Source organism: Ochlerotatus camptorhynchus, unplaced genomic scaffold (assembly GCF_037179485.1).
Source record: "Ochlerotatus camptorhynchus isolate MF236.1 unplaced genomic scaffold, CSIRO-AGI_Acam_v1.1 ptg000132l, whole genome shotgun sequence".
In the NCBI taxonomy this organism is placed as follows: Eukaryota; Metazoa; Arthropoda; class Insecta; order Diptera; family Culicidae; genus Ochlerotatus; species Ochlerotatus camptorhynchus.
In genome coordinates, this window is record NW_027040622.1 from 1,046,016 (window position 1) to 1,064,628 (window position 18,613).

An 18,613-nucleotide genomic window follows, 5' to 3' on the forward strand; every position below is an offset into this window, starting at 1 on the left:
TTAGTGGATTTTCCTATGTTTCGAGGGGTGCATCGTTTAGCTTGGGACCGGAGATAGTACCAGAGCTGAGCCAAAAAGTTGAGCACATTTCTTCGGGACCTCTATGGTATTATTGTTAGTATTATCAACATTCAATACTAAACTAACGATTTTAAATTGGCTCACTACTTGACTAGCCTATTGGTTCCAAGAAAACGATTAACGTATCCCATTCTAGTTTAAATTCTACTACTACACAATGTTTGTTTTGATTCGCTATGAAAGTTTGACAGATAAAATGAGGGGTTAGTGGATTTTTCTATGTTTCGAGGGGTGAATCGATTAGCTTGGGACCGAAGAGAGTACCAGAGCTGAGCCAAAAAATTGAACACGTTTCTTCGGGACCTTCTAGTCTTAGAGTTACCTCTATGGTATTTTCATAGAGGTAACTCTAAGACCACTGGGTCCCGAAGAAAATCATTATTATTTTTGGCTCACTCAGTACCAGAACAACGGTCCCAAGCAGTCCCAAGCTATTTCACTCACCCCTGCATGTTCTGCATGAATCCACACACCCCTGATGTTATCTGTCAAACTTTCATAGCGAATCAAAACAAACATAGTGTAGTAATAGAATTTCAACTAGAATAGGGTACGTTAATCGTTTGCTTGGGACCAATAGGCTACTAAAGTGGTGAGCCAATTTAAAAATCGTTAGTTTCGTATTGATTGTTGGTATTATCCTCGATGGAGTTTACCGCTATTAATATAATCACGGGAATCTCCTATATCTGAATTGAGCAATTTCCACCTCCCAATACAATAATGACTTGATACATTCAATATTCTCTCTGAAATCCTTCAATTGAGTGATCTGCAGCTTGCAATTCAATTATGACAACATAATCTATAATAATTATTTAATCCCATCGAAAGAAAACTACAAATAATCAACCAACTTTCATTGCAAACCAATGTTCTTTATATAAGGTCCGGGACAACGGGCTTATTGGTATTAGTGAAAAGTGAAAATGTTTAGTAGTGGTGGAATACCAAAAAAACATTGCAATGTTTATCTTTTTATACGAAACAGCTATTGGCTGTGACAGCACCGTCGAAAAATCTTCTCTTCCAGCAAATATAGACAGTTTTTAAGGGAATTTTCGGTGGAGTGAAAGGATAGTACAAAGTCCGCCATGTTTCACGCACAGTCTGACGTTTGCTTATGGATTTTTTCATAGAAGTAAAGAGCTACAGAGTTGCCGGAGAAAGGGGACCAGGGATAGTCAGCTGCGCAGCAAGGTTTTGAAGTGCGTTAAAGCCAACCCCGATCTTTCGATCCGAGATGAGGCCAGAAGCTACAAAACCAAATTTCAAACAGTGTTTAACGTTCTTGCCAGAGAAGGATACAAGTCGTACAAAGCCAGTAAACATCCGAACCGGCACATGCAGCAGAATTCCGTGGCCAAAAAGCGTGCAAGGCTCTTGTACGACCATTTTTTGACGAAACACAAGGGCTGCACTTTGATCGATGGCGAAACATACGTCAAACTCGATTTTAAGCAGCTTCCCGGTCAAAAGTTTTACATCGCGACTGGATGTGGGAATGTGCCGGGAAGATTAAAGTTCGTGTTTGCCGACAAGTTCGCGAAGAAGGCCATGAGTTGGCAAGCGATTTGCAGTTGTGTCCTGATAATGGAACCATTCATAACATCCAGGTCTTTTTGTGCGTACCAATTTACTTTTAATCAGCGTTTAGTACAAAGGCCGCCATGTACATTTTGCTCAAGGATTTTCTCATAGGATTAAAGAGCTACAGGAGTCGCCGTCAAAGACAATTGGCTGTGACGTCACATTCACTATTTGCAGTATGGAACTGTACGGTAAAGTGACGACGTCACGTGCGTGCTCAGCAATGTTTACAGTATGTTTGCGTATGACACCAGCAACCTGCCTGTATACTCGGACGATATATAAACGTCATTGATTGCAAACACCTCGTCAACCCTACGCAAATTAATTGAACATACAGAGCAGTGGTTCCTCAAACTTCCACATTGCACTCGCCTTGTTTTCTTCACAGCAGCCGCCCAGGCTTCGGACTGATTCGGGCTGTCGTATGGAAGTTGAGTACCTACCTGCCTATTTCGGTTCGAACTTTTGATTTATGACCAAACCGTAAATAAATCACGACTCCAACCGGTCTGGTATGGTCCATACGTTCATGTAGGCACCCGCCAACTCACTGCACTGGCACACCACCACCACAAGTCAGTCAGTCAGTTTGAGCCAATCGTTTCGCTGACGGGGGTTTATTAGCTTGCTTTGAGCTGTTTTTGCTTCTCTCTAGGTTCGTGTTTTTTTTTATGGAATAGGTTGAAATATCTTTATGAATATTGTTTGAGATTTTGACGAGCGGAAAATCGACAAGCTCGGAAGGTGTAAATGGTAGCTGGTACACTCGATTATTGTACACACTATGGTTGGTTGTTCTTCAAAGGCAGGGAAGCCGCCCCTTAATGTCGCGTCGTCGTCGTCGTCGTCCCAATTTACAACTCCTCAGTCAGTGGGTAGCGTCAGAGTGTCTGGCGAGGACGTTCGGTTCGGTTTTCAAGAAATTTGTAAAGTGGTTTTCTGACGAGACACAGCTGCAACCCATTGAACTATCATATTTGCGTAGCTTCTTAGTTTGTAATCGACACTTATTTAAATAAGACAGATTTGTAATATTTCCATTCTTCTCGTTACAGGCCTACCACATTCCTCCACCGACCAAACCCGGTATTCAGACGCTAAGTAGCCTAATGTCATCGCCCAAGCATCAACCGCTGAACCTTCTTCATCCTCCGCAGCCGTACCTTTCCCCGGACAGATCGAACAGCTCGTCGCAAGAAGGCTACGATGGTCCTCCTGAGTTCAGCATAGATCGAAGCTTCAAGGCCCGGAAGATTGTCTACAAATATCCTGTGCGGTATTCTAAAAAGAAAATCAGACCCATTAGCAAACATCCTACCCTGCATCCCAAGTTCTACACATCGTACTCGCACTGGACCAAGTGCGATGTATTCTGTCGGCAGAGGCGAGAGCGATTCTGTACAGTTCGCTCCAAATGCGGTTACCACATCCACGTGGAAGAGCGCCATTGCCACTGGAAATTGTAAGTTTACTGTTCTGATGAAGTCGATCGCAGGGTCTGCTATTCGTTTGGAAGGGTTTCAGATAAATGTCCATTTTTTAGTCGAGTAGATTGGTGACCAAACTAGATTTTCAAAACAGTTTTCAGACGAATACAAACCGACGTGAATTACCCATAGCTGTCATGATAAATTTGGAGCTGGCTACTCACTAGTTTTCCATATGTTCGCCCCTACTCCACCTCAAATCCGTAACCATTATGTGCGCGACGGGGTACCCGGGTACCCAGCAACCATTTGAATAACACGGTGAAGGAAAAAAGCAAACAATCCTCGGGTTAAAGAGAGCCCAAAATTGTGTGTAACTTGAGTATGTATACAACTTAATTTCCTCTAATTAACTAGAGTGCGTGTAAAGCTTGTCTGCAATCAGCTCGCCATAAAAATCAAAAATATTGTTTTTTCGGGTACTAGATTTTCAAATTTAAGTTAGATGGTACGATATTTTACATCCAACGATTTAGTCTTTGGACTTGACCTTCCTCAGGAAATATGAAGCTGAACCACCATTCGTTGCTCTGAAAGCTTTAGTATCAAAAAATAAAACTAACAATGATGAAGATCCTTTGGATCGAAACGTCCGGCAATGCAAAACTGATAGTTTGGATTACCTAAGAAGGCCAAAATCAGAAATTGACAAACACACCAGTCGCATAAACTAATCCAACATATCTTAAGACATCTATGAACATACCTAAATTTCTCAGAACTTTGCAAAAAAAAAATACTTGAAATTCATGACATTTCCTGAATGTATCAAACCATTCCATTACAGATCATTAAACTTCCCCCAAAAGTCTGGATTTTTCTAAAGTTATTGAAATTGAGACTACCCTTAAGATCCCTGAGTTTCTCCGAAAATCGATTGACCTAGCTTCCGTAAAATTTCTTGGATTGTCTTTGAAGTATTCACAAATTTCCTCAAGTCCTCTGCACTTCTTTGAATTTATTAGAGCTTTTTAAAAGTTCATACTGCCTTCCTGATGATGATGAAACCGCCTTAAAATTTTCGGAGCTCCCATGAAGTGCCCGAAACTTTATAGAAGTTCTCAGAACTTCCCTTATAATCCTTCTTTGCTTTCATTCTTCGGAACTTCTTTAAAGTTCCTAGAAATTGTTTACATCATCGTGTAAGTCATCGTGTTTCTTGTTATCGAGTCACGATGAAAATTATTTTTTTCAAACATGACAGGACTATCACTTGTTTCGTTCGTCGAGTGCTTCAGTTCATTTCATTTGAAGCAATGACTTATTTCAATTGACGCAACGAATGACTCGAAAACTGCTTCCTTCGTTCTTTCCACTTTCACTTCAATTCGGGGCTCATTCGACTTGTCATGACCTGACGACGCAGGCATCAAAATATAGTATCCGGATAGTATTCGCACAATATAGGTTGCCGATAGGAAAGGCATCCAGATTAGGTGTAGTAATAACATATTATTTTATATTGGACGAAAATTAAATTAGCGAGGCCATTCTGGACTCCAAGATGGCGGCCATCGGGGTCAGGGAAAGTCTCAAATACCCCACAATATAGGTATTTTCGGAAAGAGGACGACATGAAGGTGCAGAGAATCGATATTCGACGTTATTTTGGAATCCAAAATGGCGGCCATCAAGTTTCCTAAAACGTGTCAAATACCCTAAGATATGGGTATTTTCGGAACGGAGACAACGCGTGGGTGCCGAAAATCGATATCTGATGCTATGTTGGACTACAATATGGCGTCCATAGGGTTTCAGAAAAGGTGTCAAATACCCTACAATATGGTTAGTTTCAGAACAGCGACAACGCGTAGATGCTGAAAATCTATATCAAATACCACTTTGGAATCCAATATGGCGGCCATCAGGGTTCAGAAAGTGTCAAATACCCTACAATATGGGTATTTTCGGAATGAGGACAACGTGTACATGCTAAAAATCGATATTCGATGCCATTTTGGAATCCAATATGGCGGCCATCGGGTTTCACAAATGTGTCAAATACCCTAAGATCTGGGTATTTTCGGAACGGGAAGCACGCGTTTATGCTGAAAATCGATATTCGATGCCATTTGTAGGCTATTTGACACTTCTTCTTAAATTGAATTTCAAGATGGCGTGATTTCTGGCTTCTAGATGTCAGCCCGATTCCAAAAAAGACGGCGTCACATCAATTTTCGGCATCTATGTCTCATCCCCATCCTGAAAATACCCATATTTTAGGTTATTTAACACTTTTCCGCAAATCGGAAGTCGCCGTTTGGATTACAAAATGGCGTCGGATATCGATTCCCGGCTTCTAGACGTTACCCGGGCCTCCCTTAGCTCAGTCGGTAAAGGCGCAGCTACAAAGCAAGACCATGCTGGAGGTGGCTGAGTTCAATTCCCGGTCCGGTCTAGGAATTTTTCGGGTTGAAAAATTTCTCGACTTCCCTGGGCATATAAGTATGATTGGACTTGCCACACATTCATACCAATGCAAAAATGGTACAGGCATCGAAAGCTCTCAATTAATAACTGTGGAAGCACAGACAAACAAACGTAACTCTTTGAAATTTATTTTCTTGAAAACATAGTATCTCAAAACATAGGACCTCAGTAACGACATCTCTCGGGCTTCTCGCGGAAAACAAGCTTGCTCGCTAACTCGCAAACAATATTGCATAAAAGTTCTATAGAATGTATAGAAACGTCAAAGTAATCCGATGCCAGCGCTGCGGCGAGTAGTTCGCGGAACTGATAATATGCAAATCGACCGTTAAATGCGTGAACGAAGATACACAATGAAGTGTTACGTCTGTTTGTCTGTGGTGAAAGTGCATCTAGAACACTAAGTTGAGAGCACGCAATAAGCTAATATGCGATATGCAACGATATGAACGTTACCCGGATTCTTAAAATAAAAACGTTTGCATGGGTATTTACGGAGTGATTTGAGATTTTGGCGTAATTGCATTTGTAAACAAACATGACAATCACCGATTTCTCGCGAATAAAAGCTCAATCTTGAAAACTACTAATGCTATGAGGTACAAGAATGATTCCTCTATCATTTGGTATAGTTTGTTTATTAAATTGAGCTTTATTTCAAGAGAAATCGGCAATTGACGTCTTTGTTTACAAAAGCAATTACGCCCAAATCTCAAATCACTTCGGAATTGATGGATTACAAAATGGCGTCGGATATTGATTTCCAATCTCCAGACGTCACCCCGATTTCCAAAATACCCATATTGATGGGAAGCTATCAGCATTTCCCATTTTTTTCTGAAATAGGAAATGACGGCTTCCTGGATTTCAAACTGGCATCGGATATCGATTTCCTGTCTCTAGACGTCATCGCGATTCCAAAATATACCTATATTGACGGGAATTTGACAATATTTCCTACTTGTTCTGGAATTGGAAGCCGCCATCTTGGATTTCGAATTGGCGTCACATATCGATTTTCGATCTGTAGACTTCATACCGATTGCAAAAATACCAATATTGATAAGTATTTGACTGTATTTCCACTTTTTCGTAAATCGGAAGCCGCCATCTTCGATTTCAAAATGGCGTCGGATATCGATTTTCATTCTCTAAACATTATCCCGATTCCAAAAATACCTTTATTGATAAGTATTTGACAGCATTTCCCATTTTTTCTTAAACTGGAAGCCGCCATCTTGGATTTAAAAATAGGGTCGCATATCAATTTTCGATCTCTGGATGTCACCCAGATTCAAAAAGTACCCATATTGATGCGTAAACAAACCACCCAACAATGATAAATTTTACAACCACGTGCACAGATCTATGCGCACACGCTTAAATGAACCGAGTGAACAATCAACAAAAGTCATAAAAACTGCGCGAATTTGGATCAAACAGCTTCACTTCAATGCAAAAGTAAGTTCATTTGACAATGAAAGAAGAAATGAACACGAGTCAAGCCAAAAACAAACAGCATGAAAACCGATCGAAAGTGGTTCTGTTGATGTTGACGGGGATCTGCTCGAAGAGAAGACAAAATGACTTTCAATTGAAAGTGATGGTTGAGAGCTTCTTCGTCACTTGAAGATTTTCGATTGAAAGTTAATTTGTGATCACGTCACCCAACTGAAGCGATTTGGATGGGTATAGTGAAATTTTAAACTCCCTGTTGTTAACATCTCGAGGACAAAGGGCTGGTTCTTCTCTACATTCATTTGGGCATCCTCCTTGTTGACCAAATGTATGATCATGTAGCTAGAAGGAGATTCTCTTTTGTCCCGGCTTTACGCCTCGTATAGGATTTGTATACCGATCCACCCAACCCGTTTTTAGCACTTCATACAGTGACATGTTGAGGACAATCAGAGCATGAGCATGATTTACCGCCCACAGATGCCACTCTGCTATTGCCAGATCAGCTGCAATTACAGAGAACCAATAGATGATGCTTGGGACTAGTATTCATCCTCAATGTGTAACAACTGGTGATCTCAAAATAGGCAATAGGAGCGCTTACCACGCCAGAACGCAGCTCAAGAAAGAAATGGGTAGGAATGCGTTGACATGATACTTGCTATGTTGCAACCTTAGGAATCCTCTGCACTTCCACGAGAAATCACTGGGATGTTGGATAAAAGGGTTCGGATTGTAGAAGGATTCGTTTTGGTATGCTGAATTGATGTCCTAACGATTCAATAGCGCGAAAGAGCTAGGGTTTAAAACCACGGCCTTCTGCTCAGTAAGCAACATCGGTCACCACTAGGCCACCGAGCTCCTTATATCACAAAACATCGACGAAGGCAACCCAAGTAACCGCTAATCGCCCTTTTTGCTAAGGCTGATGTACGATTGATATAATGTTTGGACATCCTATATTTACCTTATATCGTAAAAAGGGCGATTATCGGGTAATTAGCGGACTAAGTGGTTACTTGGAAACAATTGTTCTTGAGAAGAATTTGATATGGATTTCCAATCAACACGTCTTTCCTAAAACTCAAATATTACTTTTTGTACGCCCCCGTCCTTTTAACCGAAATTCATTACGCTCAATAGTGTAAGGTGCTTGGGTTCTAACCTACGCAAAATCGGTTGCTCCACCGTGCCCCGTACATAGTTCATCATCGGTTACAAGAAGCTATTACAATGAAATGTAATCCCCGAAAGAAGTTAACAATGTTTTCCGAACCGGATCAGGAACGATGTTCTAAAATAGAGACCTCGATAGATCAACTCAGTAATGTAACGAGGCTTGGGTTTTACCCATGATCTTTAACTCAATAAGCAAAAACGGTTGCTCTATAGCCACCGTGCCCCTTACATTACCACAACCTACGACCGACTTATCAAAAGCAACAGTCTAACAGATTCGTTTCCAAAGTTCACTGAATTCGTCCTAGAAGTTCACCGAACAAAGTGTAGCCTCTTTGCACATATCTCGAAATCTGTAAAACCTTTCTAAAATGTCTATTACACTTATTGTCATTATTCTAAAGAACACACACACACACACTCACAAAAAATAACCAAGACTAAACTACACCTAAACCTTCCAGATGCTCACCGCTGACGATCCCATCGGACTACGACAGCTACGATAGCATTCCACGCCACAAGTACTCCACCGCCGTTGGTGTGGACCCGTGGAGACCCAAGAAGAAGAAGAAACGAATAATTGTGGAAGAAGAGGACGACGATTACTACGACGAGGAAGATGACACCGAGTACGTGATCGTCAAGAAGAGACCGAAACCGAAACACGGTAAATGGAAACAACCTCATATTGTGTACCGCCAACGGAAGCATGGACATCACAACCATCGTCCGGCACCCGTGGACTACGAAGATGAGGAATACGTTTCGGAGCAACGTATCCAAAACCAGCGGAAACCCCTCAAAATCATCGTAGACGACTTTGACGATCGGAAAATCTTCAGTCCCAGTCCACACTACCAGCAGCGATTTAGTACGGCGCAGACGTTCCAACGGAGACCCCACACGGCTGTGATCAAGCGAAAACCACAACGTTTAACTGATTACTTCGAAGACTATTACGATCATTTGTTCCGGGACGGAACGGGATTTACGAACCGGAAAGATGACCTGGTAGATATCGATGGGCTTCCAGCGGTAAGTGAAGCTCTGACCGGTACAACCGACGATTACCTAGACGATGCTAACTCTAGTTCGTCATCGACGGAGTTCCACAAGCTGATGGAATCGTTCCCGACTACGGAAGCATCGTCCGGGCAGTCGCATCACACTAAACGGGAGATTAGCAACTTTTTGGACGATTCCGGTGAAGAGCTGGACGGTTCAGAAGAAGACACCAACGATGGTGCAGAGGAAGGATCACATGACGGTAAGAAGTATCCGAACAAGAGCATGCTGAAGCTGGGGACCGCAGTCACTCAGAAGAAGGCCAGGGAGAAGGCAGTTTTTGAGATGCCAAGGAAGGTGGACAACCCGTACTCCAAATGGAGTCGATGGTCCAAGTGTACGGCAAAGTGTACCACCAGGAGATTCAAGTAAGTGCTATGACCAGCTTCGATCAGTAACTGAAGCTATTAAAAGTTATACTTCCCCACAGACGCTGCAAGATCCCATCCATCTGCGGTAACGACATAATTCGCGAGGTTGCCTACTGCTATACGGAGGGTAGCTTCTGCGAAGAATGGATCGGTAATCAACTGTACCAGAACAACAAGCCACCACAAGTGCCGATGACTACCATTGCAACGACCCCAAAGCCTACGAAACCTCCACGGGTTCAAGCCCTCGCTCCATATCAACCAATGGGTAGAGTACGTAATGACTTCCAGGACAATTCGATAGCACAGCAGTCGTTTGCGAGCCGTAGAGGCTTCCTCCAACCGGAATATATGCCACAGGAGTTGACCTGTGGTATCCCCTCGGTACGCGGCAAACCGAAAAAGTATATGTACAACATGCTTCGAATCATCGGTGGCAAATCCTCCCGGCGAGGTCAGTGGCCTTGGCAGGTTGCCATTCTCAATCGGTTCAAGGTAATGTCTCAATCATGATCGTTCTCTAAGGATTTTTATTTCTAAATTATGATCTTTTTTTAGGAAGCCTTCTGCGGAGGAACCTTGGTCGCACCCCGTTGGATTCTAACAGCGGCACACTGCGTCCGAAAGCGGCTGTTCGTCCGTCTTGGCGAACACAACCTTCAGCAGTCGGACGGTACGGAGATCGAATTTCGTATAGAATTCAGTATTAAGCATCCACGGTACGACAAGAAAACGGTTGACAACGACGTTGCTCTACTCAGATTACCCCGCGACGTAGAACGATCCACCTACGTTGGGTACGCTTGTCTTCCAGAAAGATTCCAAACGCTGCCAACCGGACACACCTGCACGATTATCGGTTGGGGCAAGAAACGGCACAGTGACGATTCCGGGACGGACATCCTGCACGAGGCGGAAGTCCCAATCATCACCAACGATCGATGCCGAGCGGTGTATCACGATTACACCATCACGAAGAACATGTTCTGTGCGGGTCACAAGCGAGGCCGAGTAGACACATGCGCCGGCGATTCCGGAGGTCCACTGCTGTGCAAAGACACGACCAAGGAGAACAGTCCATGGACGATATTCGGCATCACCAGCTTCGGCGATGGCTGCGGGAAGAAGAACAAGTTCGGCATCTACACCAAGCTGCCGAACTACGTGGATTGGATTTGGTCGGTGATAAACTGCAACGGAAACTGCCGGACGTGATGTGGTTCTTGGGGCCATGCTCGAACGAATTGTAACAATGTATTTTTTTTTAATCAAAATGAATCGAGTGCAAATGAATGCGAAACGCGGGGTGAGAGTGAGAGGAGTGCTACGGACGGAGACAGATTTCGGTTGGATTTTTTTTTTATGTATAAATAAGTTGCTTCTGTGTAGAGATGTGAATCTTCTTCCAATGTTATATTTATTGACGAGCGCTACGAAAATGAGCTGATGAGTAGGAGAAACCGTATCGATGATCTAAACGATAGTTATTTATTACGATTACTGTGTATAGTACTTTTTACGAGCAATAAAGGTGATAATTGAGTAAATTGATGTACCGCGAGGTTTTTTTTAGATGCGTAATCCTTAGGGTGGTTAAAATGATCAATTTTACTCCACACTCATGTATCCTGAGCACTTCCAGTGGTGAAAATGGCCAGTATGAAAGACTCGCTTGCTTCGGCGTACTTGATTTCCTCGTGGAGGCTTCGTAGCCATGGGCCCCTCTGCCTGCAATTTCCTTCTGCGATCCATCCAAGTATTTTCTAGCAGATTAAGGTCGATTTCTGACGCCATTTTGAAATCCATTATGACGGCTTCCGGTTACAGAAATTTGAAAAATACCCCGCAGGAAAAAAAAACAGGGAAACACTATCAAATACCCCCCTTCGTAATGTGTGGCTGGCTAACCTCCACTTTCGTTCTTGAATTTCAGTCTATATCGGTTTCCGATGACATCGATGATGGAGCTAGGCATTCGAGATCCACTTGTGAGCCCACCAGAGACGACTTTTATACTGCAGACAACGGTTGACGGCTCTGCACTGATACCATGGGGTCCCGAAATACATGAGCCTCTCATTAAACATTGTCATATTGGGTTCTTAAGGGGTATTGAGGTAATTACTAATCTGCATTTCAAATGGGATCAAATCACCGACAAACCGACGTGCCAGCTCATAGAAGCTACATTTAAATTCTTAGACGCCATATTTAAAATACATTAAACACTACTGCCATTTACTCATCCGATCGCGTCATATCGTGAGCAAGGATACGAACACACGTAAAATTTATATTGACTTCGTTTGCGTCTCACCTCGTTTGACAGATTTGATCACCCGTTTGCCAGATCGAATCGCTCATTTGACAAATCGTATTGCGGACAAACGAAATGGTCCAGTGGCATGTCGGTTCGTCGGTGATCAAATTCTAAAATTTCATCAATTTTGGAGCACTGGAACTATTTTAAATAAGTGTGATTACATTAGAACAAAATACCAACGTCTTCTTCTTCTTCTTCTTCTTTTTTCCTTTATTTAACGCTGGTCTCTGTTCTGCAATAGTAGAATCCAAGTTAAATTGATGCGTCACTAGTGGAGGAAAATAGTACTAGTCGTTGGTGATAAATGTATGACAGCTGGTTCAAATTTCAGTGTTTGAATGATAAATTATTGAAAAAAAAAAGTTCAAAATAGTGCGATACGATCATTATTATGAAAGATACATGTAGGAAATTTGTCGAATGATGCAATGTTATGTGAATTGTCATTGCACTGTGATTGAAAGTTAATGAAAATGCGTTTTTTGATGCACCGATATTATTTAGGTTATGTTTTGTATGACTGCAGATTCCCATCCCGAAATTGATGTCCACGTTTGCTGTATATACTGGATTATGTTGGGACTACGCGCAACCTATACGGGAAGGACTAAGTAGCGGTTTTAGAGACCTAGCATATTGTGTGCCTGGATTACACCAGTTTAATGAGACCAGAGATGTTTATGCCTCAGAAAAATCCCACCGACCGCGGCTACACTGTACACAAACAACATCCTCTGATCGAATGAAACCTCAGACCATTCAAAACAAAACACCGAAATCGCTTTTTCGAATGATAGCTGCAACCGGATGACGGTTGTTTTGAAATCAGATGATTTTCCTCTAGAATACAGGATGAAACTTGTTATGAGAAAAGATAGGGCCTTGAGTTGAAATGCGTAATGCTCTCTGCAGAATAACTGTCATACTAAATGGAAATGCATATGGTATTGGTTCAGCCCCATAACGCAAATCATTCAAAACGATTATGTAAATAATTCTATCGAACGTCATTCACTGATCTGAGCTGACAAGCGAGGTGGAAGCATATGCATCGCTATCAGAGCTGTTACGAACATAGGTAAAGGATGAAAACCAATGTTTGGCTAATTCGTGGTGAAGGAGGTTTTCTCCACCACGAAAATCATCCGAAATTCGAATGCATATTGTTAAAGGGCTCGAGCAATGCAATAATCATTCGAAGTATTGCGAATGTTTTGGTTCAGTGTACTAGCACCCCTCGGTGGAACTTTGTATGGGAGCGAGCCGTCAATTAACCACTTCATTCGAGCAGATGAAATGACGTTTACTACCACTCGAACTTTGAAATGAAACATTATTTTAAAAAAAAATCTTCTAGAACCTCGAGAAAAGTAGCTAACATTTGTGCGGTTCACAAAAAAATAGAAATTAGTTGGTCCAGTTTTGTGAAATCGCTGGTAGAAAGTCACGCCAAAACTGCTTGACAAAGTGGTCAATTTGTTAGTCTTGATTTAAAAAGCGAGATGGAAGTAGGGTTAACTACCTCATTTCTGGCCTATTAAGCACAACCCGCACTTAGTCTTTCTTAATCTAGCGTAGTTTAGCACCAAACGGAATGTTATTATTACTGATGGCTTCCAAATTTATTTACCTTTCCGTATGTACCGTAAGATTTGATAATGAGATACCAATCGTTGAGATATTTTCAAAAGTCTAACTAACGCTGCTTTTTGACGCCAAACTCGGCCTATGGATTCTACACTCGGCCTATGGATTCTAAACTCGGCCTAACGCATTGAAACGCCAATGAATTCACTTCGGCTTATCGGATGAAGATAAAAACTAATTGACCACTTTGTCAAGCAGTTTTGGCGTGACTTTCTACCAGTGATTTCACAAAACTGGACCAACTAATTTCTATTTTTTTATGAAACGCACAAATGTTGGCTACTTTTCTCGAGGTTCTAGAAGAAAAAATCTCAAAATAATGTTTCATTTCAAAGTTCGAGTGGTAGTAAACGTCATTTTATCTGCTCGAATGAAGTGGTTAATTCGGTCGGAGCGCTTCTTTTGTTTTTGGGAATAATGGGTGCAAACCTTCATATCACGCGTTCTCATTGACTTCGTTCCGTAGCTTATTAACTAAAGTATCGTACCAAACGCATAATTGACTTGTTAACTCTGAAATCATGGATTTATTTGAAGTTTTCTGCTCGATATGACCAAAATGGGAGATTAGGCCGAAGTAGTTCTCTAACCTAAATGGGATCGAAAAAAAATATCGTTGTATTCAATAAAACGAAGCTCTTTCATATGATGTATGCCCTCATAAACGGATACCATACACAAGATTGGATGATATCCTGAATTGGTGGTTAGGTGCTTCTTATGGTTATTTTTTATGAGGGTGGTAACCGATATAATTTTCAAAATTAAAGATCCCAATTGGCTCAAGGGGTATTGAGGTAAATACATATACGATATCTGCATTTAAAATGGAACCGAAATCCAAAATTTCATCAATTTTGGTACATAGGAACTATTTTAAATAAGTACAATTACATAAGCAAAAATCACCATCTTAGCGCCCCTAGGTAGGACTTTGCCTGGGAGCGAGCTGTCAACGAATAGATTTAGTGTCAACGGTTAAAAATTTAAATCTTGATTTAAAAATCGAGATGAATGTCTACGGGATCAATAAAAAATCGTTGTGCTCAGAAAACGAAGCTCTATCAGATAATGTATAAGAATCCGTATATTTTTCAAATTTAAACAACCCAATTAACCACTTTATTCGAGCAGTTGAAATGACGTTTACCACCACTCGAACTTCGAACTAACACATTATTTTGAGATTTTTTCTTCTAGAACCACGAGAAAAGTAGCCATCATTTGTGCGTTTATATAAAATAGAAATTAGCTGGTCTAGTTTTGTGGAATCGCTGGTAGAAAGTCACGCCAAAACTGCTTGACAAAGTGGTTAATTTTACTTGACTAAAATTTGAGTTGATATGAACGACCGTGCACCTAAAACTCATGCACGCCTGGTGGCAGGAGTAAGCACTAACAGACAGTGGAACACGGTCGTCCAGACTAACTCAAAATTGAGTACAGCTGACTCAATTTCGTCAAAAGTGCATTAAATAAAAAGAGAATTCAATTTTCCCGCCAAAAGCCGTGAAAAACCAGGAAACAAGAATATGAGAAAACCATTCATTCTTGTAGTATACAAATATACGGAATGAAACCTCTATCGATTTTCCTCATATTCGAGAAGTTTTTCCTGGAAAAATGCAATCCACTTTCAAGTAAATCCACTTTCGACGACATTGAGTCGACACGACTCAATTTTAAATCGATCCGTCATTTTGAAAAAAATTGAGTAAATTCCTCTCAATTTTGAGTTGATCTCATCGCCTGTAAAGCTCGCGACATAGTTGGCTCAACCCACCACAGCGTGGCGCTGTTCGATTGCAACAGTACAGTACAAACAAAAATAAAAGTTGTTGCAGCCTATGCAGCTGTCAGTGAGACGCAGAAATAGTGACACGTAAATCGTAAATAAAAATCGCATTTACATTCGTTGGTTGATTTGCTTTGCTGGTGCAAAAAGTGAAATGTACGGGTAGCTCAGGCGTCAACGATATGCGATATTCCTTTATTCATCTCCATTAGACGGTGTTATCTTTTTCCTGATCTATAGATTGATATTGGTTAGTGTTTTTTCCGCGTAAGTAGCTATATCAGAATTACATTCACAATGGGACGATCGGTGAACTGCGAAGCTTACCTTGAGGAGTACCTCAAGAGTCTTTCCAAGAAGCAAGGTTCCTGCGTTGGTTTGCTGATTGGGCAGGTAAGGCTATCGATAATCACATTGCAAAGTTACTTTCTAAAATTCTTGATTTTGCTCCTTCGCAGCCATCGATTCATGGCAAAGACTACATCGTACATTTGAACAAAATCAAGGATGAATCCGGCTCGGAACCAGAAGTTCAAAACATTCTGGATGTCGACAACCAGCAGGTTTCGCAACATGCACTTATAGAAACCCGGCTCCTACCGGGTGGATTCTACGTGATGGGAATCTTCGTTATCAATCCTAAAAATGTATTCGAGGACCAGAACCTGCTGAGAAAAGTCAAAACCATGCTGGTCGACATGCGGCATACGTTCAATTCCAATGCACTGCTACAGGGAAACTGTGACGAGCTGGACGCTGGCGAGAAGCTAGTCTTTTTCTACTCGTCGAGTAGTAACGTCTTTGGATGTAAGAGTGTGGCCCTCAAGTCGAACAACCTATCGGTTAATCCATGCGACTGGAAGTTCCAGGATCGAGCCACCACTTGGCAGGTGATGAATACATTTTTTGAGACTGACGATACGTTTGCGTTGAACAAGAAATCAGACGACCAGTACGATACCGAAGGGAACTTGACCGACTGCGTTCAAGTACTGAAGCAGCAACTGGATAGAAGTGTTATTTTCTTTGACGGTGGTCCAAAAGACGGCAATCAGCTGGTGGATGCCATGCTTCAGGACAAAAAGGAAGATCCATTCCTAGTGCACGTTTACATGCCATTGGTATTATTTTCTACCTTAAAGATTTTCATACAACCTTATAAGCGATTTTCTATCTTTTCAGCCATCAAACAGTGACATTTCCACTAGCAAGATCGAAACCTTCGGCGGAACACTGAAACTCGACGGTATCATTAGCTCCACAGTGTTTGCCCATCCCAAAAATACCTTCGCCGAGGTTGAGTCCTTCGTAAAAACGGACATCATTCGTTCTCTGATGTCTCGAGTTCAGATCCATTGCGATTCTCTGGTACAACACGCAGACGACAGCGTCCAGGATACGGTCATGCTGAATGAACTACCCCGCCGAATCTACTTCCCCATCCGGGCGAAGTCCACCCCAATCCTGTTCAGCGAGTATCTCTTCCTGGACGAGGCAAAGGAGACGGCCATTCCGCAGATTCGCGATACACTCGATCTGATCGTAATGCCCAAGGATCTGAGCGCGACGATCGAGGTGATGGCCGAGGTGAAGGAAGAGGAGCAGCACGATGCCAGGGAATGTGAAACGGGTACGGACGACAAGGGCGATGGAAAGCTGAACATGACACTGGTGGGAGGATTGGCAGCCATCGTGGTGCTGATAATAGCGATTTTGATTTTCCTATTGACGAAGTAAAATCAATGTAGCGTGCTCTCCCAGTGGTTGTATTATCAGTGTTTTTTCTGCAGTTAAACTTTAATATACACAATATTTTACGATGATTCCTTTTGTTCTTTCACTGTACACAGCATTTCCTGGGAATACTCCTGAATAGTTACTCAGTTGTTTTTATTTAGTTTTTGCTTTATTAGAGAGATTTACAGCCTTGGGCTGGTTCGTATCTTAAAAACGAGGGGTGGGGACTTCGGACGGGAGTCCCCCTGATTACAGAGCTAATATGAGGAGGAGGAGGTGAAGTTCCAGAAGACAACACCGAGGATACGAAGTAAGGGATAGAATGGGCGGAAGCTCCAAAAGGGAGTCCCCCTAATAACATTTTTTTTTTTTATATTTCAGAGTGGCGTAATTGCTTTAGCTGTCGATTTCTCGCAAATTAAAGCTCACTCCTTCAAAATAACAATGCTCTCATTCTTCTACCTATTGGTGTCATTATTTTTCATGAGTGAGCTTTTATTCGCGAGAAATCGACGGCTACAGTTATTGTTTACAAATGCAATTACGCCCCTTTGAAATGTTGGCACTGAATTGTGGTCATGTGGTTAAGTTCCGTGGCCTGTTCCTTTGTAGTCGCTGTGTTTAATTTTAGTATCGTCATTCGTCCATTTCCGTGTCCTTGTACGTGCTTTGCTTGGTTCAATATCTTCGTTCATTCGTTTCGAGTTTAACTACTAATAGTAGTCGTTGCCGAGGTGCAGTTTTGAGTCCTGGCATTGGTCCGAATCATTGTCCGTTGTCGTTGCTTGGGTGTTCATATACCACATTTTGTTAATCAGACCTACAGGACCTGAAGGAAGCAGAAAAGCGTAGCGATGCGGAATGGGTCATACCTCAGGGTATCCCATCCGCTACCTAAGATCCCGTATAGGGAACGGGGCCCGTAATACTGGGGGCATTCGCATAAGAAATGCTCCACTGTTAGTGCAACATTGCATGTATCGCACTGCCTTCTAACCGGGATGACTTGGAATCGGTATTCAGGTGCATCTTTCCATTTCCTTGTATCCCCTTTTACCTTCCGGATAAATAAGTCTCGAGATCGTATCCATTCGCTAGTCCAACAGTTCCATATCGTGATTGTGATTGGGCCGGGACCTTTCGGGTGTATAAGTTGTACCGCTGATCCCACAGCGTTCGGGGACTCAGACAAAGGTTGTTTCCTTAGGATCAAACTGCTGGATGCCCTGGATCCAGGGATTTTTAGCCGTTTCAGACTAAAGAGCTGCTAAAACACTGGCAGAATCGGATAATATGACGCTGGATTTGTTGGAGGGCAGGGTGGCAGCTACGAGAATGGTGGCTGCTTGAGCAGTAAAAACGCTGCAGGGGTCTGGTAGTCGGTAAAAGGTGCACAGCTCCGATTCGGAAATTCCAGTACCGGCTCTACCATAGTGCTGTGACG

The 18,613-nt window shown here is 42.2% G+C and overlaps 2 protein-coding genes across 2 annotated transcripts in view; both read left to right on the forward strand.

Annotated features, from left to right (window-relative positions):
* The window catches only part of LOC135700315 (uncharacterized), a 178,274-nt gene extending 167,056 nt beyond the window's left edge, over nt 1-11,218 (forward strand). Inside the window, exons 3-6 of the mRNA XM_065220790.1 lie at nt 2,730-3,136; nt 8,693-9,664; nt 9,727-10,162; nt 10,226-11,218. Coding sequence (XP_065076862.1) covers nt 2,730-3,136; nt 8,693-9,664; nt 9,727-10,162; nt 10,226-10,882 — 2,472 coding nt within the window. The 3' untranslated portion in view covers nt 10,883-11,218. The remainder of the gene's footprint in view (nt 1-2,729; nt 3,137-8,692; nt 9,665-9,726; nt 10,163-10,225) is intronic.
* A 4,328-nt stretch (nt 11,219-15,546) lies between these two features.
* On the forward strand, nt 15,547-17,225 carry LOC135700285 (protein odr-4 homolog). The gene is made up of 3 exons (XM_065220753.1): nt 15,547-15,825; nt 15,891-16,553; nt 16,615-17,225. Exons 1-3 carry the CDS (start codon nt 15,730-15,732, stop codon nt 17,167-17,169), a joined length of 1,314 nt encoding a protein of 437 aa, XP_065076825.1. The 5' UTR covers nt 15,547-15,729; the 3' UTR covers nt 17,170-17,225.
* Nucleotides 17,226-18,613: the final 1,388 nt, after the last annotated feature.

Excerpts from the sequence above, each read along its gene's own strand:
- LOC135700285 (XM_065220753.1), top strand. The coding sequence starts at position 15,730 with ATGGGACGATCGGTGAACTGCGAAGCTTACCTTGAGGAGTACCTCAAG. Across the intron at positions 15,826-15,890 it reads TTGGTTTGCTGATTGGGCAG|CCATCGATTCATGGCAAAGA; the intron begins GTAAGGCTATCG and ends GCTCCTTCGCAG. Across the intron at positions 16,554-16,614 it reads TGCACGTTTACATGCCATTG|CCATCAAACAGTGACATTTC; the intron begins GTATTATTTTCT and ends CTATCTTTTCAG.